The 22,679-nt window shown below is 41.0% G+C and overlaps 1 protein-coding gene across 1 annotated transcript in view; it reads left to right on the top strand.

Moving 5' to 3' along the window:
• Window positions 1–22,679, top strand: part of nrxn3a (neurexin 3a) — a 199,261-nt gene that overhangs the window by 16,023 nt on the left and 160,559 nt on the right. The window contains 3 exon segments of the mRNA XM_040049114.1: window positions 15,029–15,052; window positions 16,155–16,181; window positions 17,703–17,714. Coding sequence (XP_039905048.1) covers window positions 15,029–15,052; window positions 16,155–16,181; window positions 17,703–17,714 — 63 coding nt within the window.

The raw sequence follows: 22,679 nt of genomic DNA, 5'->3' as shown, positions 1-22,679 counted from the left end.
CGCTAATTGTTTAACCACTTTAAGTCAACCAGGTTACTGAGAAACCAGTAACTCAGAGGTCGTGCCACATTTTAGCCACATACCAAACAAGTGTTGTTTGAGAAACTAAAAGAAGCAGGTAACAGTGATTTCATTATACTCAGCTACCAGCTGTACTGAACCTGGACATGAGCAGGTAGCTTCTGCTGCACGGCTCAGCTGTGTGTTCATATGAACATGAACCATGGCGGCTGGTGGAAACTTAGCTCTTTAGGTCCCTGAATGGTGAATGTGTGTGTAGATAAGTGGTCAGTGTATTGGTTTACCTTTTGTGTTTCTAATTTGCAGAAAAAAAATCAGTTAGCCAACAATGATGATAGAAAGTAGGTTTTGAATGCCTCATTAATCACTGCGCTCTCACACTTTTTCCTGTACATCATGAATCATCCCTTTAAGTAATCCACTTTCAGCTCTAATCCTCTCCTATCCTCACGTCACCTTTCGGGTACTGAATTAAAAGCAGCACAACCTTACTGGTAGCTGTGTATCCACTGATGAATAAACAGATTTGTCAAAGTCCTCGTGAATCACCTCAAAGTGTTTAGTACGTAATTTGTAAAAAGCAATTTCTGAGGTGAGCTGGAGAAAACAGAGAGTGTTGTCATGGTTCGAATTTGAGGAGAAGACAAACGACTGCATGGTCTCAGTAGATGTCAGAATAGGTGATTTTATTATACATATGTACATATGGGGAAGATGAGCAGCCCAAGCCTCTAAGCGCTGATCTCCACCGAACAACCACGTCCCAAGGTTTTTATTACAATGATGACGTCAAGTCACATGATAAGTATCAGTCAGTTCTCAGAACTCAGAAAGTTCCCCTTATATGGCCTCCAGATGTTTCCACTCAGTCCAGCACTTGGAGAAAACCGTGTGTGTGGGGTGTGTATCTCTATTCGTGTCTATTGTGTGTGTATGTCAAACAAAGAGCATGTCCTGAGCCGACCTCACAGTTCTCCATGAGTGTGTGCGTGTCCTACATGACTATGTAGGTGCGTGTAGTGTGGACTTAAATGTGTGTACTCTGTGTAAGTGTATTCAATCATTGTCCAGAACCAAATATAGAATAGAATAGAATAGAATTCAACTTTATTGTCATTGCACATGCACAGGTACAGGGCAACGAAATGCAGTTTGCATCCATCCAGAAGTGCTTTAGTGATATAGATATATTACAATATATATTAGCAATAATATAGATATGTGAGTATATTACAGAAATGGGTCTATTATGGTATGTTATAATGTACACGGTATGAAGTATGTTGTGAATATTCTATAACTATAAGTATGTACAGACTGTAGTGAGTACAAGCTATGTACAGGATATGAACAGGATATAAATATGAAAAACTATACAGAATATGAAATAAATAACTTTACAGAATCTGAGATATACAGCTATACAGAAATGGGAACTATGCAAGTTGTAAACAGTTGTAGGATTAAAGATTATCGAATGTACAGAATGATTATTTACACAGAGCTATACAGTAGTGCAGTTAAGATAAGTGAGGGTGTAGATAGTTTCTACAGAGGTGCTAGTGCTAGTGGTTGTGAGTGGTGGTTCAGTCCATGTTATTATTGTGTGTTTGAGGGTACAGTTGTCCATTGTGTGTGTGTGTAGGTGGTTGTGGGTGTGTGTATGTTCAGTCCATGAGTTTAACGTGGGTCAGATGTCAGGAGGCAGAGTTCAGGAGTCTGACAGCTGTGGGGAAGAAGCTGTTCCGGTACCTGGTGGTCTTAGTCCGGAGGCTCCTGTGGCGGGGTTGTCTTTATGGGGTTGTCTTTAGTCGGGCTCAGCTCTAACAACATTCCAATGGAATGGGTGTGGGGAGTGTGTAGTTTTGTGATATCGTGAGTTCAGGCCAACCAAAGTTGAGTGTCCTCATATGACTTTTACTGCGGCCTGACTGGACCCCCAGCTAAACTGGTGCTTTACTAACTGATAGAGTATTGTATCTAGAATGCCATTGTAGCAGATTTACTAAATGATAAGTGATACATGATAATATTGATGATAAGCTGATGCGGACTAATGAAGTAATAATGAAATAATAACAGTGCCTTATGACTGATATATAGTGACAGTAAAATAGGATGTTTTCCTCAATAGTGTTCAAAGGTTCCTGATTCGGTAGTTGTATTGAATTAAATGCTACGAGGCTCCCAGTGGACATCTGTGAGTGTTTGACTGGTTTGTTGACTGGAACCTTCATCAAAAATGTATGTGTTCACATCTTTCTCTGTGTCTCTCCTTTGCTGCAGACACACACACACATGCGCACACATGTGCGCGCACACACACACACACACACACACACACACACACACACACACACACACACATGTGCACACACACATGCGCACACACACACACACAGTTGTTGAATTTTACTTGAAATAGTCTTTCAGCACTTGGAAAGTTGGATCACCTGACGCTACTGTAGCACATTTTCTAACCCCCTATCTTGTACCACTGATAGTGGTCTACAGTCGAGAACAATCCACTTTGTGAGAGAATTTGTATGTTTGTCCGATGTTGACTAACAAATTGTGCTCCTGAAGCCAGTTATTTCATCAAGTTTGTGCTGCCGACACCTTTTTTGGTACGCTAACTGCTAGCGCTAACAGCTCCCACAGTTTGTGCTCGCTGCAACATGTTTTGCATTTAGATGGTAACGTAAAGTGCTTCGTGGTATGCAGTGGTATTGAAATGAAGTTTGCCTCCGATCAGTCCTAGCAAAGCGCTTTCTTCTGATTCTTTGTAGCTCTGATGTGTAATCGGTATACCAGGAAATCGTATATACACTATACACTACCATTTTAGAACACCCCAATTATCCAGTTTTTTATTGAAAAAATTTTATTTTTTATTTTTTATTTTAATATCTCATTCACTTAAAATGAAAGCATAGTACAAATAACCTATAGACCTTCTAAACTTTTGACTCATCAAAGTAGCCCCTTTGGCAGATATAACAGCTGAACACACCTGTGGCTTCTGTCTACAACAGAAATCAGATATTCTCCCATATCTGTAGCAGAAGTTCCCATAAATGTGGACCTTGTAGGTTGCTTTGGTTTCACTCTTCTGTCCAGTTCATCCCAAACCAGCTCGATGGGGTTTACGTCTGGAGACTGTGCTGGACACTCCATGTTTTCAAGCTCACCATCTTTATTCCTGAGGTAGTTCTGGCACAGCTTCAACTTATGTTTGGGGTCATTATCTTGCTTCATCATGAGGCAAGATAATGGTCGGGTTCATGCCCCAACCTAGTTGGTACCATACCAGAGGGTGCTGCAGAATGCTGTGGTAGCTGTTTTGGTTCATGGTGCCTCCCACTCTGCAAGTCGCCGACCCTGGATCCAGCAAACAGCCCCAGACCATCACACTTCCTCCTCCATGTTTGACAGGTGATGACACACACTGTGGAACCATCCTTTCACCTACTCGACGACAAAGATCCTGTGTGATGAACTGAAGATTTCACATTTGATCCATCGGTCCATAATACCTTCTTCCAGTCTTCAGCAGTCCAGTGTTGGTGTTTCATGGTACAGACAAGCCTCTTTGTCTTATTCTGATGTCTGGCTTTCTCGCTGCAACTCATCCTGTCAAACCTGCAGCTTGAAGTCTTCTCTTCACAGCTGAAACAGACTTTCTTACTACGAGCACTGTTAAGCTGCTTGAAGCTGTTGTCCTGTGAGCCGCCATCACATGACCTGATTCAGTCGTGTCTCTGGGTCTGTCAGACTCTTCCTGTCACAGTTTGTTTCATAGTGCAGAAGGAAACTGGACTCACTGACACCTTGACTTTCTTTGCAGTCTCTCTGTAGGACAGACCTACATTTATAAGAGTTATGATGGTCCGTCTCTCTTCCATTGTTAATTGCCTTTTTCTCACCCTGTTTGTACCAACACACTGCTTTCTGCAGCACAGTACTGTTCAGCTGATGCTGACGAGGGTACCACAGTGTGTCCAACACTGCTTTATGCAGACAGACGGGGCTGTAAGTAATCCAGAAAAGTTGGAACACCTGTAGGAATTAGTAGCACCAGCTTCCAAGGCTTGAAAGCTGGTGATACCTGGTGATCCTTCTCCCAGGTGAGGGAGCCAATGAAGCATGTGGATGGCAGGATGTTTTCTGGTTCGGCCGTTTCATCCTCTGAAGCAAAGTCAAAATATCCAAAAAGCAGTGACCATGGAGCCTGATGAGAATTCAATCATTTAGATATTTCTGAACAGACTAAACGACAAATGGGTGTTTGGGTGTTGCCACAAACAATGTTGCTACTCCTCTAATGCTAACTTTACAGCTTGCGGCTCCCATTTTCTGACATTACAATGGCACTCATCAACAGTTAGATGACAGGAAAAAAAGAGCAAGGCTATAGTTTACTTTCTAGAGTGGACCGTTGGGAGAGGGGTGTACCAACACCAGAGGTAGAGGCGTCAACTTCAGTAATAAAATTTGCAAATCCTAGGAAGCGCTGAAACTGCTTCTGAGTCGTGAGGGTGTGCCAGTTCATGACTGCTTTGACTTACTCCAGGTTGGTCTTCATTTGCCCACCCTCAAATACAAAACCAAGTAAGGTGACCCATGGGACTCACATTTCTCTGCTTTAACATATAACGAGTTCTCCAGTAGACTCTGTAGCACATGCCACAAATGGACATGGTGTTTCTTCAGACTTCTGGAAAAGATTAGGATATTGTAGAGATATACAAGCATTAAGAGATAAGGGAAATCACAGCATTAGTGGCTAAAACACTGCAGGGTGCTTGTGAGTCCAAAGGGCATAGAAACTTAAAATACTTACAATTTGTAAGGTTTGTGAAAACAGTGGCCCTTTGAAGGAATTAGAAAGCTGAACTTTCAGAGGGAGTTGATATTTTTTTTTATTGTAATTTGGTCCGAAATGTGGTAATTGATGCATGGCCTGAGACTGTTGTCTTTCTAAGCGACAAAGAAGAATCCTGCAACCACAGGAGAAGAGGATGGTATGTACTCAAGGTGATAGAAGTTACATAATCTGCTGTAGGCAACAGAGTACAAGAAGGAGATCTATGGAAGAATCCTAGGTGGTGGGAGAGAGTGTTTTATCTTTACTGAAGACTGTTGGAGAACATGATATGCTTGTGATACCAAGGATAGGTGGGCTGCTCTGGATTCTGACTAGCAGGTGGAACAGCAGACTGGAGACAATGTGATGAACAAAACAGGCTCCAAAATCTAAAAGATTGCATGCTCATGGTGATTGTTGGAAATAACATGGAGGAGTCTGGTGGTTAATGTAGCGATAATGTGACCATCTATTGAAGATGCTGTAATGGGAGTGTATGGGTGTATGTTCTTCTGTGGGTACCCTCCATGTCTGAGTGGATGTGTGCTGTATGTTGATATATGTCTGTCTTGTATGGGTGTGTCTGTGTTTGAATTGGGAACAGGACCATGCGTTTCTGCAGAATTTCCTGAGGAAGCTGGTCATTGAAACTGAAGTCTGTCCTGTCAGTTTCTGGTCATGTCTCTTAACCAGTTCTCTTCATCTTAGTTTAGCTGTGTACACATTACAATGCTACTTTCAAAAGAACGTTATTTGGATTTCAGTATATTACAAGACTTTTACAGTTGAGCTTTAGTCATTAAACATGAGGCAAAGGATCAAATGTGACAATCAGAACTTTCAAAAGTAAGTTAAAGAACTATTAATACTACTAATGTAATATAGTAGATAAGAGGAGAAATACACACAAGGTTATTTTGGTCTCCTAACCACATGGAGACAGTCCACCAAATCATCAAGCAACTAAAGCAGTTATTCAGTACAGATGCAATCAGACTGCTACTCCACACACCTGGACAAGAAGCAAACTGTTAAGAGAGCTGGTTTTCAAATTTGTGCAAACCCTCTCTTTATTGTGCAGGTTCAACACAGGTCATCAGTTCCAAGACTACGGTGCACCTGGAAAATATCCACAGCACTTCACTTGCTCCACATTTTGTCACGTTACAACTTTATTCCAAAATGGACTTTGGGGTGGCTGTGGCTCAGGTGGTCGAGCAGATCAGCTACTGATCGGAAGGTTGGTGGTTCGATCCTTGGCTTCCCCAGTCTGCATGCCGAATATCCTTGGGCAAGATACTAACCCCGAGTTGCCCTCCGATGCGTTCATCGGAGTGTGAATGTAGTTTAGTTTGCACTTGAGTTTAGAAGTGCTTGTGTGAATGAGGCATGTTGTATAGAGTGCTTTGAGTACTCCAGGAGAGTAGCAAAGCACTATATAAGAATCAGTCCATTTACCATTAAATTAAAAAAGTTAAACAAACAGTTTTTAAACATAATAAACCAAAAATTATAACATGTACATAATTATTCACAGCCTTTGCTTAGTACTTTGTTGAAGCACCTTTAGAGATTTACAATTGCAGCCTGAAGTCTTTATGAGTATGATGCTACAAGCCAGGCACACCTATTGTCTCAAAATATTCTTTGCTGAACCTCTCAGGCTCCACCAGGTATGATGTGGAGCATCTGTGTCATTTTCAGATCTCTTCAGTGTTCAACTGGGTTCAAGTCTGGGCTCCAGCTGGGCCATGCAGAAACACTCAGTGAGGTCCCAAACCCATTTCTTTCTTATCTTGGCTGTGTGCTTGGGGTTGTGGTCCTGTGGGAAGATAAACCTTTGCCCCGCCAGAGCGCTCAGACCAGGTCATCATCAAGGATGCCTCTGTACGCTGCTGCATTGAACCTTTGACTCTGAATAGTCTCTCAGATCCCGCTCCTGAAAGTCTTCCCCACAGCATGATACTGCCACCCCCATGCTTTACTTCTGAAGGCTGTTAACTGTTACCATTCATATTAAAGAATATCTTTTATTTAAAACGTCCCACAGTATTTTAAGTGTGGTACAAAGTATCCATGAAACGCATCTTGGTTTTCTTTTTCTTTCTTCTTTGTTCAGCAGTTATTGCTTTCTACCCAACTTCATTATCAGTCTATTTTCTCACCTGGTTCTCACTGCAGATGCACATTTGATAACAGCATAACACACTGCTTAGTTATGTGAAATAACCAGTAATAACCAATAATCAGTGAACATACTCAAACAGGGGCTACAGGGGCTGTCAAAGTACGGAGGCATCCGTGATGATGACCTGGTCTGACCACTACCACTACAAGTCCACCGCTGCTTGTTTCTTTTTCTCCTCTCCTTCACTATCGTCCTCTGTCACTCAAAAGGTAAAATGAACAGGGAAACAGATTTACAGCCCAATAAGGTTTATAGCAATATTCTAATATTGAATAAGGGCTGTTGGACAATAGCTAATGTCCATCTAACTGTACTGTAAACAATCACCTAAGCCCAGTTTGACCACAATAAGAAACTGTAACAAACGAAGACAATAAAGTACATCAGTTCCTTGGCCAGCAGACTGAAGGTTAAAGTTACAGTTAAAGTTGGCTAATGTTAGCTAACGTTTTAACACTGTTTAGAGAGCAAGTCTACATAAACAGACACTTCTAAGTCATATTAATGACTCTGCGTTATCAGAAGATTTGCACTTTTGCTTGCTAGTGTTTCAGGTAATGTTTGTTTTCAATCTGCATCACTGATTTGTGTCATGAAATGAACCTTTGACTTTCTTTCTACTGCACCAACACATCTTATTTACTAATGATAAGCCTGCACACAATGCCTCTTAGTGAGTGATTTTATTTATATAGTGCCAAATCACAACAACAGTCACCTCAAGGCACTTTATATCAAGACATTAAAACTTTGTTTTATTCTAACCTTTACTGTCTTCAGTAGACAAGCTGTCAAAATGTAACATTAGAAAACAATGTCAGAAAATGATACTGAAATTCATTGCTATTGCCATTGTTAGCTGGAGCACTTCATAAAGGGGTTTAAAACCTACCAATGGTTCCTCCGACTTTCTTTGTCTTCTTCTGAGAGTCACGTCATTCCCTCTGTGAATGATTCTGCCAGTTCTCCGAAGGCTGTGCTCTGCTTCACTGAATTACAGAAAGCTTGAAACTCTTTGTGGAGAATTTCAAGTAGTGACAGACATGCATCAAAACTGGATCGTTTTTTTATCTATCGACTCCAGAACATCCACCATAATGTTGGAAATGAAAACTAACCAGTCAAATGTTGGTAATCACTGGTGTGCCATCATATTCAATACTGCCGAGACTTTCATTGAAATATGTCGTTATTACAGCTTGTTGTGTACACACACACACACACACACACACACACACACACACACACACACACACACACACACACACACTTCCTCCCCCTGATTACCACTGGATCAGCTTGTTCGACATTTGAGCACAGTTGACAGTCTTCACTTTAAACTGAATTAATATTTAATGTATATCAGATTGACTTCCATCTGCCTGCGTTCGTGTTAACTCCCTAACATGCCCAATTTGTCCATGCTAAGAGGATTTAATGGATCGCAAGTCAGTCACACCATTGCTTCATTTCTGTGAGTGGCCCTAACGAATACAGGAAGATATTCTTCACTGATCTAAGAGCAGAATTGGTTTTTAACCAAGAACATTGTATCTGTTGCTGCTAACTAAACCTGCTGCTCCAGAATAAACTCACTAGTCTGTTTTTGCAAAATATCTTTGCATTCGTGACAGCTAGAATTTGTCATAACTCACTTGCATGACTTTTTTCTTTCTCTTTTTTGTTTTTACCATTTTACCTTTTTAATATATTTTATATATTGTATTTGATAAATAAGAATTGACTCATCTGTCAGTAATAATGGATAAGAGCTAAAGTTTGGGTCAAATATTTAATTAAATGTAACCTAATTGAGTGTATTTAATTAGGTTAACATAACAACACTGCTTTACTTGTCTATAGTCTTTTACTTTTTCAAAATGCAGATAATAAAAAAATCAATCAAACTAGTTTATATATCTGTGATTGGTTCAGAAAATGTTTTTGATTAAATTGGGCCTGTTAGAAAACCTGATTAAAAAACTTAAAGTGAATTAACACTAATTCAAATATCATCTCATTTTGCTTTTGAGACTACCATATTTCTCAAGACAATGGTGTGGCAGATCACATTTCAATATTTCCCTAGTTACCTGTAAATCACCGGTGTCAACAAAAGTTAGATAGCTGTTCTGTTCAGTCTTATAATGCCAGTTTACAACAACAGCTGTCTCAAAGCAAGCCTTACTATATTAGAAAAGCCCAATGATCAGATGATCTCTTATGAGCAAGCACTTGGGAGAATTGATAAGTTAATAGAAGAATTTCAGTTTAACAGGAAGAGACCAAACATAGCTGCAGTAGAGACACAATGGAATGACTTGCAATAGTAACAAAGAGCAACAGCTACCTAAATTGTACTTTATGTACAGAAGTCCGTTATCTTGCAGCAGTATTAATTCATGACTGCATACAAATCTGGATACTGTGGCTCTTCTGAAAAAGAAAGCAACCAGTCAGAGACATTTGACTCTCTGGTACAACCCACAAATATGAGCCTTCAAGTAAAGAACTCATAAGTTGGAGAGGAAATGACACCTTGCTAATTTAGAAGATCTTCATTTGGCCTGGATAAATAATTGCTCTATAAGAAAAAAAAGGGTCTTTGTAAAGCTAGGACATCTTACCATATGTAAGAAAGAGGAAAATGGGAACCTGCCAGGTTGTCAGCCTTGTACCCAGGCTGACAGAGAGTTTGAGCTCTGTTGAGCTATTGCTTTAGCTTTGACTAGTGATGACTTCACTCATTTCTTTAAAAGTCGCCTTCCCACAGATGTGCCTGTAGTGGTCGCTGATGTTTGCTAGTACTGTTACCCTCCTATCCTTATTTGATTATTTTCATTCATTTTCTCCTTTAAATCATCAATAAGTCTAATTCCTACAATAAATTAATGTTTCAGTTTTAAATATGATCAGTTTATCTTTATTAAAACAGACCTGTTTTACGATTGCGGCAATTAATTATTTACTTAAAAAAGCTTTTACTGTCATAGCAAATTATTGTATAGACCAATTTCTATGCTTCATTTTATTAACAAAATATTGTAAGAATAGTTCAAAAATAGCTGGACAAGTGTATGCAAAGAACTTGTTTATTTGCGGCGTTTCAGTCAGGATTCAGACTATAGTGCAGAAACAGCACGAGTGAATGTTACCAATTATCTTTACATTGCCTCAGAAAGTGGACTTATTTGATTCAGTTCAATTCAATTCAGTGTTATTTTATATACTGTAGTGCCTTGAGGCAACTTATTGTGCTACACCTCAGTGCATCATTTGATATTCTTGACAACAATATTTTATTATATAGATTAGAGCACACAATTGGTATCAAAGGAACTGTGCTGTAATGGTGTGACTCGACTCTATCTGACAGACTTCCATTTGTTGTTAATGTAAATGAGGAATCTTCTTAGTTATGGGGTTCCATTACTTACACTACACCAATGCCAAGTAGCTGGTGGACCTAATATCAGACCACAGCAACCTCTCTGAACAGGCAGACATCCAAGACTGGCTTTCCAGTATGAGGAGTTGGACACCACCAAGCCCTGACATGATTCACGCCTACTGGCTGAAGAAGCTGACTGCACTCCATCGTACAAATGAACCAGCTAATAACCAGCCAGTCAAAGAGAGATACCCAGAATGGCTAACCAAAGGCTGGGCAGTCCTGACACCCAAGGACCCCCAGAAGGGACCGGTCCCCTCCAACTACCGACCAATAACCCGCCTCAGCATCACGTGGAAGCTCCTGTCAGGCATCATAGCGGCTAAGATGAACATGGCTCAATAGATGAGAAAGGAATTTGCAAGAATACCAGAGGCAGAAAACACCAGCTACTGGTAGATGGAGCAGTCACCCGAGACTGCAAGACTAGGCTGACCAACCTGTGCACCGCCTGGATTGACTACAAGAAGGCCTATGACTCAATGCCCCACACCTGGATCCTGGAAGGCCTAGACCTATGCAACATCAACAGGACTTCATCAGGAACTCAGTGGGGGTGTCTCTCTTCTCTTCTTGTCCTTAGCGGGTGACCAGCGGTGGTGGTCTGCCGCGCAACCAGTACGCTGCTGTAGGTGCCGCAGGTTCTCTTGCTTGACCAACGATTATCTTCCACGCTTTTCGATCTAGGGCAATGGTTCTTGCCTGCTCGAGGTCAAGTCGAAGGGCCTTCAAATCATCCTGGATTTGTTTCATCCATGTCTTCTTTGGTGCATTTCGATGCACCCTCCAATCGGTGGGGCGGGTCAACCAGAGTAGGCCATGGGGGTAGCGGCTCGGGTCCATTCGACAAATGTGGCCAAACCAACGAAATCGGCGGCGCTGGATTAGGTCGGTTGGCTGCCGCAGCTGGTGAGGATGATGTCATTCGAATGACGGTCGCGAAGGGAAACGCCGAGAATGCATCTAAGGCAATGCATTTGGAAAACTTCGAGCTTGCTCAGGTCGTGTTTGAGCATTGTCCACGTCTCTGCGCCGTAAAGTAGAATGGGCAGGATCAGGGTTCGGTAAAGGCGGATCTTTGTCGCCAATGAGATGTTGTTCTTCTTCCAGATGCACCAGCGCAGGGAAGCGAATGCTGCCGCCGCCTGCCCAATTCTGGAGCGTCTCTCCACTGATGATGCCACTTTCTTCTCCTCGACGAGGGACCCCAGATATTGAAATTGTTGGATTTGTTTGATCTGCACACCATCGAGGTGGACGATCGTTGGTAAGCCGTCGGTGGTCAGGACTTTGGTCTTCTCGGCATTAACCTTGAGGCCGTACAGTTTGGAGTGCACTCCAGTGGGGGTGTGGCGTACAACACTAGAGGCCAACTTCAAGCCCATAGCACAAGTCACCATCAAGTGAGGGATCTACCAAGGAGATGCTCTGTCCCCACTGCTGTTCTGCACAGGCCTGAATCCCCTCAGTGAGATCATTGACAAGACTGGCTACGGATACCAACTACAGAATGGATCAGCTGTCAGCAGTGTTGGGACTAACTAAACTAAACTAAATTATGATGGGACCCTAAAAAAAATTACTATGTACAATAATGGATTTCTATACATTTTACATCAGATGAAAACATTTGTTGCAAGATTCAGATAATTATTTGTTAAAAGTGAGACATTTTAAATGAGAATAAGAATGAAAAGTATTTCTTTGTGCCCCCCTCTCCCTTTTAATGCCCCACCTGCCCCCCTGGCAAAACTTTCCTAGACCCACCCCTGCACAGTTACCAGCTGTCAGCTACTTAGAAAAGGATCCTGGTGTTATTTGTCTCTCAGAAACAGTTCATAACTTCAACTCATTCGTGTCACCTAAAAGGTAAACCTGTTTCTCCATCACCTGTTCAGCTCTGATGATTCAGTAAGGACATCTCCTGGTTTCATCTTCATGTTTCCCTCTCACCACATATCCAAACCAACATCATGACCAGCAGCTTTACAGCTGTGGCTCCAGCAAACATCAGCTGATACTAGAAATTAATATTAAAGAAATTCTAACAACAGCTGATCAAGCTTAAACGTGCTGCTGTTGTTTAGCGCGACATCCGCTGGTTTCCTCTTTCTGGCACAAAGTGGACGATAAATAAACAAGAGAGAAAAGCCGATCAGCTGATCATTGATCAGTTTCATGATTGAAGTAGAAACAGGAGAGGGAGAGGATGAGAGAAGAAGAGGCAGCTGTGCAGCAAAGACAATAATTCCAGCTTTGTGTCTTTTTCATTGTAGCTGAAGTCCGGGACAAACTGTTCCTTTTCACCTCAATACGAAACGTGTAATTTTTTCTTTTCGATTCTGTTTTTTACGGAACGGTTGGAAACTCTACTAACTAACCTTATAAATAAAATAAGACAAAACAAGTTCAACATCATTAACATCATAGCACCCACCCAGCTGTATATAAACTCCGTCATGCTAGCTAGTACGCAGTACGAGTTATTGTAACTGACTGTAAAAACTCAGCATAACGAGAATAAACTCCACCTAAACTTGGTTTATATCTGACCCAGATAGACTGCAGGTCATAACTTCTTACCTGAAGTTCAGTTCACCGCCTCGGGTCTCTGCTCCTCCTGCATTTCATCCACCTGCCAGCGTGTTGCACCTGCTGCCTTCCACCACTTGCTAATGTTACTGAATCTGTGGAAGCTCCACCATAGCCACCACCAAACAACTGAGTTATTTTTACACATCTCCCAGCATCTGGCCAATCCACCACCTTTCATTGTTTATACCGTTACGGGAAAAAAACGAAAAAAAGAAAAATTGCCGATGGCCAGTCCAGCTATGCCTATTTGGGATTAATGGCATACTGAAAAATGAAGCAGTACATGTGATGCTTTTGAGATGCTATAGCATGGAGGATCACAATCTGCTGGTACTTTTCTGCGTTTATCATTTTGACAAGATCCTCAGCACCACTGGTTGAAATGTAGTCCCAGTCTATGTGTGAAGTTTGCATTTTCAAAGTTTCAACTGAACACATGGAAAGATATTTCATGCTGTTGTAACAGGCTCCCAGGAACAACAATAGCAGAGAAATACAATCTAAAATTTGTTCTTTGCTAACTTGTTCTTTATAGATTCCACAATTATTCATTTCTTGAATTAAGTGATTTACAGGTTAACTGGATTAAGAAGCAAGCAAACAAACAATGTTCCACCTAAAATTTGTTTCCAGTGGCTTTAAATCACTGATTTTGTTAGGTTTCTCTCCAAGCCTGTGTTCAAGGTAAATAAATATTAGTTGCAATGATAATTTGTACTGCTTTTAACAGCATACAGTATGAGTTCTGTGTAGCAAACTAAGTTACTGTGATTTTATACAGAGATCTATTTTTTTGTTGCCATCATTGTCTTAGTGGATTATTTTGCTAATGTAAGTAAATTTGTACGTAAAAAAAATAGATTGAAACTCATATAGAAGCTCAGTTTTCTTGCATCTGTGACAAAAGCTCAAATAGCTCCATATTTCCACATTTGTATCTGTGGATATGCAAACATGCAGTTGTGATCACAAGTTCACATCCAATCATCATCATCTAACCCACGCAGGGTCAAAGGTGCATATACAGGCTCAAATAAATAAAGTGTGTAAAATCTCACTGCAGTCAGCTGAATTCTGCATTATTATTTTATACTCGGATAAAGCGGATGAGGATGGATGGATGGATGGATGTTTTATAACATGACAAGGCCAAGGCCTGTTAAACGTTTTGTTAGTGATCATGATTGACTTCTTTCTGTCAGCATAATTTGTTTGGCAGCAGTCTTCTGATTGGCCTGAAGATCCAAGAGCTAAGAAGGAGAACTGTGGTCAGTTATCCAACCAGAGTTTTGTCACAAGCTTGTTGATACAAACGTATCCTGTTAAGGTTCAACTTGCTAAGGGACATTTCACCAAATATTCATGGGGATTAATGTAGACATGTAGATCCTGTATTTATACTGAGGTTGGGGATTGCACCTAATACTTAAATAAAGATCTGTTCTGTACACTTACTCCACCCTGAAAGATGCCCATAATGAGTCTCAGACCACAACTGTAGATCTTTGACATTAGGGCCTTTCTGGCTTCAACATTTGACATTTTTATTTTTTCTTTGCATGTCTTCGTGCTGTAGTAACAGTATACTATTACAGAATAAATGAGGTAATGTGACTTCAATGCAGGATAAGGGAAAATGCACACATGCGTGAGAAGAAATGCCTTTTTGTGCTAAACATTTCTCTTTGTATTTCCTGTCGTGATTGTGGATCAAAGTGCTGCTGCTTTAAGTGCTACTTGCTGAAACATTCTGCATTGTAAAGAACATGCAAAAGGCTGAGTGTACTGCCAGCCCTCTGTATGACCTATGTGTGTAATTATTTGCATGATAGTCAGCATGCAAGAAACAAGTGTGTTTCTAATACTACCTTTGCTTGTTTTCTTTGTCTCCTTTTTTTTGCTCTAGAAATCAACAGCAACAACATGCCAGGTGAGTGTTTTTAGTGAATAATGTCAGATGGAAGCAGATATTCAGACAAGTGCAAACAGACTTGGTGACAACAATGTGAAGCTACTGTTCCAGCTTAATGATTTACTGAAATGTTCCTGTCTGTGCTTTAACATAATTCACATTGCATTCCCTGAAATGGGATATTTCTTTTACAAAGGAGGGACAAATGACTAAGACTATTACTATGACACTATATGTTAATTATTCAACCATGTGTAGATATTAGGTTTATCTTTCAGTTACAAATGTCCATAATATTTCTGTTTATTCCTTCATAAATCTGATATTCAACACAGATTATAGGATCGTGCCTCTTGGGTTGTCTCATCATACCAGTAGTTACAGATTACTTACCTCTAACAAGTTCTATAGAGATATTTAAGTATCCGATTGAAAACAAAGAATTTATTAAACTAGAGCATTGCAGTAATTCTCATTATTTTACACTGTCTTTGCACAAAAGTGATGAAATTCAGTTCTTGTGGACTAAAACTTCACAGGACATTCATGGTGTGTCAAATGCTTGGACAGCTCACGAGCTGGCCTTCAGGAAATCATATTTAAAATATTATATATTCTGTCACAATTCATTTTAAAGCAGCTATAATACAAAAAAAAAGACTAAACCAAAAAATAGACAATAACCAGAAACAGAAAAACAGACATGTCACTCCCATCAACTGGATGTTTAAATAAGCAGCTGTGTGTTAGCGTGACAGGGACATAAACTAATAAACTGAAGACATTTCAGTAATGTGTTTATAATTTGTGTTTGCTGCCTCAAACAGCCAAAGAGCAAAGAGCAGATATCGCATTTTTATGTCTATACAGCAGGTCAGTTGAGTTCTGCTACACAAACGTAAAAAGCACACACGAGCTTTTTATGTGTTATACTCGTTACGAGGAAGCCTCCTGCTCAGGCACAGGAAGCTTTGTGGCACCTGTGTGATCTGATGTTATGCTTTCACTATGGGTAAAAGCATGAATCATCACAATACCAGAGGGTATTGAAACTAAGTGTTCTCTTTGCTGAAATATTCTCTCTCTTTCCTCTCTTTTATACCTTTCCTATTTTCTTAAGGCCTTGCACATATGATGGCAGAGCAAGGTATGCCTCTCTTTATGTCTTTGCTACAAGTCTATCTTTGGTTGTGACTCTGTTGTGCTGTGCTGTGGTTGTTTTTGATGGTGTTGTTCAATATACAATGTTATTTTATTACCCCTCTCTCCTTCTTTTTACTGCCCTAAGAAAACTGTAACAAACAAAGCTTGTTTTTCCTGAAATGTGTTGTCCTGGAGAGACTGTAGCTACAGTGGGCAGCATCAGACGTAGTCTGTAGAGTGTTTCTGGAAATCGGGAAGAGCCAAGCGTTACAGGGTGGAAGTTAAAGGAGGAAGTTCAGAGATGAAGTGAGACAGAAACAGCCAAGGAGGTGTATGATTTATACTGTGGACAGAGGAAAGAAGACAAGGACAATTGTCTTTTGGTGGAATGAGGATGCACAGGACAGAAAAGGCATTTCACAAAGGAAGGAGTGGGAAAGGCAAAGAAAAAGGCTTTTATTGGTTTGTATGTAAAACGTGATACTAAGGAGAAAGATGGATTGGCAGTGATTGAGCTAGAAACAATGTGAAACAGGTCAGGGTGATTAGGAATAGAGATGGACACGGGTGTTCACTGTGCACCCGTGTGCACAAAAAAAAAAAGGAATAGAGATGGAAATGTAGTAACAAGTTACAGGTGTGGTACGAAGATGGGAGGAGTACTCTGAGAAGCAGATAAATGAAGAAAGATGAGAGAGAGATTAGGATGGATGGAGGAAAGTTAGTGATTCAGAAAGTGCAGAGAATTAATAAGGAGGAAGTGAGCAGCTTTAAAAAGGGATTGAGAGTGAAAGGCACTTGGTCCACATCACACACTGGTGCAGGTGTGTAGATGTCTAGGAGAGAGGAGCTGTGCCGGTACTGATGGCTACAGAGGGAGTGGAACCATACCATGAAGCTATGAGAAAGAGTTTTTAAAGTGACCCGATGATCAGTGAGCAGCAGAACGAGAATTAAAAATGTGATGCTTGCTCTGAGAATGTTGATGGAGAAGTATAGAGAAGGTCAGAAGGGCTGCACTATTTCTATCTGGAGAAAACGTGTCGTAATGTCAAGAGAGACACACTGAGATGTCTAGTGAGAGTAGGAAGACCGGAGAGGTGAAAGTATGCAGTGGATAGAAGAGGAATGAATGTCAGTAGAAACGGGACAAAATGCATGAGTATGAATGAAAGGGTAAATTAGTGAAACAGCTCTGCATGGTCATGTAATATATATTGTAAGTTTATTTTCATGCATGCATCTCTACTTTTAGATATTATACAAATTTCCTCATTTTCCTGATGAGTGTTCTATCCGCCCCTTTTCCCAGAAGTCCTCTATTTGAGTAGTTACTGCTCGTGGCTTTCATGTGTTTGAGATGTACAGTTACATCAAAGATGGTGCTGTGCATTATTGAATTCTATGACATGATATGGTTGGTGTCTGCTATAATTTGGACTAAATTTCCCTCTTCTTCTTCTCCCCTCTCTGGGCACTCTTGGCTGTGGATTCTGTGCTGTCTCCGCCTCCCCTGCTCTTCTAGCTAAAAGCAAAGGTACAGCTTTTTCAAAATCTTTCCTTTTCCACCTCTATGAAAAGCGACGGTTGCTCTGTGAGTGTTTAAGAGCAGTGCAGTGTTATGTGTTTGATGTTTTTAAGGTGTGTATTTGTCTGTATTCACTTCTCTGGTGTAATGGCTTTTCACAGAGAGTGCTTGGAGTAAGCAAGTAATTAAGCCAACTTTAATTGAAGAAGGAAAAAAACACACTGTGTTGCTTTCTGCTTGTTTATAAAAGCGTGCATGTGTTTTGTAATTTGATCTGAGTTGTATACAGTACACCTGTGCGGAAGCTGCATGATGTTAAAAGAACAACCGTCACTGTGGGGCAGTTTACAGAACAACCAGGAGAAAATAAAGGATCTTCTCCTGGCTGATGGAACCAGTGACAGAGCAGGTTGTCCTTAAACAATGCTCAAAATGTAACCAGTGTGTTGTGGTCTGAGAACAATGTAGGTGCATTTAGTTTATTTATGTTACTGATAATTCATCTTATCAAGCAAAATCATGCAAACAGACCACTGATACAGAACAGCAGATCATTTAAGCTTTCCAGTAATTTAGTTTTTAGATAGATGCTGTTGATGTTCAATACCCGATTCTGCATCTCTTAATATAAATGTGCTCCAGAGAAGGGAAACTGCTGTTGGTGACCTTTTGGGCAGATTTCACCGTTTTTGCAGCGCCGTCTTGTCAGCCTCAGAGCAGTTGCCATAACAGACAATTATAGAAGAAGTCAGAACACTCTCCACCAGAACACGGTACCCCAAGATCAGCTACTTCAGCCTCCTCATGAAAAACAGTCATTGATCAGCTTCCTTCATAATACTGGCTGAATTCGTGGCCCATGTGAGGTTGCTCTTCCACCTCTTTCCTGTACGTAGAGATCAGAGATCAGACCAACAACAGCCATCTACAAACTTCAGAATATGATTGCCTGGATACTTTGCTGAGTAATCACGTGAGAAGTGTACACAGTAGAGGCCACCATACACGCCCTTGTGGAGAGCTGGCTTTAAGTTTGATGGTGGAGGATGGCCTGCCTGTCAAGACGTCCAGCACCCAGTTACACACAGTAACAGCTTATTGGTTAGTGTCTGTGGAATGATGGTATTAAATACAGAGTCAGAGTTCAGAAAGAGCAGGCTGACACATGCATGAGAGCAGAGTGGATGACAGACTGGTTCTTCCTGTATGCATGCTGCTGTGGACCCACACTGATGTCAACTGACTCCTGAATGGGGCCAAAAGCAGCCATTCCAGCCACTTCATGATAAGTGGGGTGAAAGCCACCAGGCAATAGTTACTCATGGCTTTCTCAGCTGGGTCTTTGGGCACTGGGAAAACAATGGACCAAAGCCAGAGAGAGAGAGATGTTAAAAATGTCAACACCATGGTGAGTTCCTGAGCACACAGTCTTAAAACCCAGTGATGCTCTTTATACCCTTCCACATGCTTCAAGGGCCACTGGTGAAAAAATGACCATGTATATTTTGGGCATAGGTTGCCTTTCCCAGTTTAATATCTGCATCCAATTCCCTCCCTGCTCTTCTCAGTGCCACTGGATCTTCAGATGCAAACGCTGAGCCCTGTATCCTTCAGAGATCTCACCTCCACATTTAGCCAGGGTTTCTGATTAGGAGAGATGATTATAACCTTTGTGTTACACATTGCACTTGCTGATGTATCCACAATCTGAGCAAGCAAAAGCCTTTAAAGTCCACCCCGCCATCATGAATTGCTGCCTCTCTGAAAACCTGCCAATTGGTCTACTCAGAATAGTCCTGGAAGCATCCTTCTAAGCTCATCACGTGAGCTAGGATAATTTTCAAGCCCTCCAAGTAATGGCCCATGGTGCTGAAGGCAGGGAAGTTGAATTGGCTGATTTTAGGGACGGTCATCTCATCCATCATTGAGCAACCAGTCAAGAGTTTGGGTAAGCCTGAAAGACTCTGCCGCTATCCAGGAGCTAAATCAAGAACTTGGAAAGTGGCTTACCAAGGTCAACAAATCTGGCCTGTCTGGTAGATTTAAAACTTGGATCCACCAGCATTCCATCCTGTCCAGAGTCCAGCAATCACTGCTGGTCTTTGCAGTCCCAATAAAACCTGTTGAGTCTTTGGAAAGAAATACTTCCCAGGGCGATCGTGGCTCAAGAGTTGGGAGGTCGCCTTGTAATCGGAAGGTTGCCGGTTTGATCCCCGGCTTGGGCAGTCTCGGTCGTTGTGTCCTTGGGCAAGACACTTCACCCGTTGCCTACTGTTGGTAGTCAGAGGGCCCGGTGGCGCCAGTGTCCAGCAGCCTCGCCTCTGTCAGTGCGACCAAGGGTGGCTGTGGCTACAATGTAGCTGCCATCACCAGTGTGTGAATGGGTGGATGGCTGGATGTGTAAAGCGCTTTGGGGTCCTTAGGGACTAGTAAAGCGCTATACAAATACAGGCCATTTACCATAAGGGCTAGCAGTTTTTTTCTTTTAACATTGGACTGTTAAAATACATTTTCTACTTTCAGCTTCATCACATCTTTAATATGTGTGATTGTAAATGTGCTACTGAAATTCTAGATAGTATGGAGTGTACTGGATTTATAAAGCAGAAAGCCTACCTTTGGATTAAACCTCCCGTCTGTTATAATGTTATAAAGTATTAAATGAACTTGAAAACACTTGTTCCACTGCATGTACAGTTGGTGCCACTCTATGTTTGATGATCACATAATACTTCAGCATGCCAATTCATTTGGAAATTTAAGAGCTGGAGTAGGTGTTGGTACAAAGTCTTCAGTGCAAAAAGGTTGTCGGGTGTTTGTCCTGAGAAGCTGTGATTGGCTGGATCTCGCTGTGTACACCTGTGATGGCTTCCCCCATTCACAGAAAAAGCTTGTGTAAGCTCCTGGAGATTCCTCTTCCCTCACCACCTGTGCGGTTTTTCTTGTTACTGTGTCTAATCCTTGAGCAAGATGTAGACATTATTAGGTATCACACACATACACAGGCTCCCTGTTGTCTCGTGTTAGGCAGACAAGAGGCTCCGTTCTGGCTCCATTTGCATGGCAGCTCACTGGTGGCAGAATAGCAGAGCAAGAAAGGAATAATAAAATTCGGTGCGTCTGCAGTTGTGGAGTCACATTTCTTGATGTTTTGGGCTGACATAAAGCGATTCTGTCCTCATCTTGTTCAGATATCTGGTCAGACTCTTTTTGTCTTTTTATTATTTCCATGGTCCGTCACCCTCTCTGCTCTACTTATCTGTCTTTGCTTTCTTACTCTGCATCTTTTTACTCCTCTTTTATTGTCTTTCCTTCACTGCCTGCCCCTCTTTCTTTGGCTCATCAGTTTTTGTTAGCTTCGTTCTCTGTTTGTATTTTTTCTTTTGTTGCATTTTTGTATACCTTCTGCTCGTTTACATAAGCCTATGCGTTGTGATGAAGCAGTTAAGAGAGTGTGTGCAAAAATGCACACTGGCAATAAAGCTGTCGCAATCGTAGCTGAAACTAGTTTGTAATGTGAACAGTTCTGAGTTGTAAAGTCTTTCCTGAGATAAAACTCTGTTCAGTTTTGTTGCCTGTGAGGATGCACTTTTCTGTTTTCACTGGTGTTTATGACGATGAGTGAACAATATCACTACCATGCATGTTATCTTGCTGTTGCTTCAGACATCACTTGATTTATACAAACAGTAAAAAATCTCTCTGATAGATAGTACATGAGCCTATAGCTTGTTTGTAAAGATACTGCAATAAAGTATCAACCTAATATACAATTAAACCGAAATGTTAAAGCAGTTTCGATAGAGTGCAGTTTGTGAAAACAATACTGAGACATATCCATAACATTGTCTTTCTCTAATAAGTAGTTAAGCTGCTCTGCTGTTACTCTTTTTCCAAAACCTTTGACACAGAATTCTAGACTGGTCTGTAACTTTTCGACAGAGGTGCGTCTACTGTGGTTTCTTTGGCCCAACAGCAGCTTGTTTGAGCTGGAAACTGAGCAATAATCCTTTCCATGATACAGTGGCCAACACAGTCAAACACAGTCAAACACACTAATTAAAAACAAAAGTAGGAAGGACATCGAGGGGGCTTGAATTTGGGGGACATTATATTGAGGCAATGATGGAGAAATACTAATATCAGTGACCTAATTTACAAATTGTTCAAAAACTCATTGTACTCAGACCTGGTGCATGTGGAATATTGGAAGAGACAATATTGTTGCATCAGGTGTGGAGGCCACCCATAAATGTTCTAACTTGTGACAATATCTCATAAAATGACAAATATTTATCCAAGGACAAACATGTTACCATTGGACAATATTTTGTTTCAGAGTTGCTCCTGTACCTGAATAGATTGAGAGTAAAAGGATGAAAGAAAAGTGTCATGAAATGTGGGGATTATTATATGTGCAGGGCCAGAAACATGTTGCTGAAAGTTAAAATACTCTGTGATAATGATGAGATCAGCAGCTGTCCTACAAGAGTCCATCAATCAAGAGTTCGTCAATATGAAGGTTAAAATCTCCCAGTGTTACATCCATCTAATGATAAATGACAAAGGTCATTAAATTCAGTTAAAAAAGAGTCCAGCAATGCCAGCAGGTAATAGATTAAAATAAAAGGTTTTCGGAGAACCGACCTTAATCGTCTGTAACTCAAATGAAGAAAACCGGTTTGAGTTCATCAGGCAGCAAATCCTCTGCTATGACTCAAAAGACACGACGTTCCATTGACGGAGCAGCCAGAGAAGTGAATATAATCTATATGTCGCTGCCACGTCTGAGTCAGCAACATAAACTCTACAGAGTCCTTAATAAAGACATTATTTAGAATAAATAATGTAAACATTAAACAGGGCAAACTGGATTGGTGACCATTGATTGGGACATTCAGCAGCTCACTGGAATTCAACACCTGTACACATCTGTGAACCTGCATTGACTCCTAAAACAGATAAAACGATCAC

This window comes from Simochromis diagramma, unplaced genomic scaffold, assembly GCF_900408965.1.
Source record: "Simochromis diagramma unplaced genomic scaffold, fSimDia1.1 OVJJ01000426.1, whole genome shotgun sequence".
Lineage (NCBI taxonomy): Eukaryota > Metazoa > Chordata > Actinopteri > Cichliformes > Cichlidae > Simochromis > Simochromis diagramma.
The sequence above is the reverse complement of the archived record's forward strand: the minus strand, read 5'-3'. Positions and strand labels throughout refer to the sequence as shown.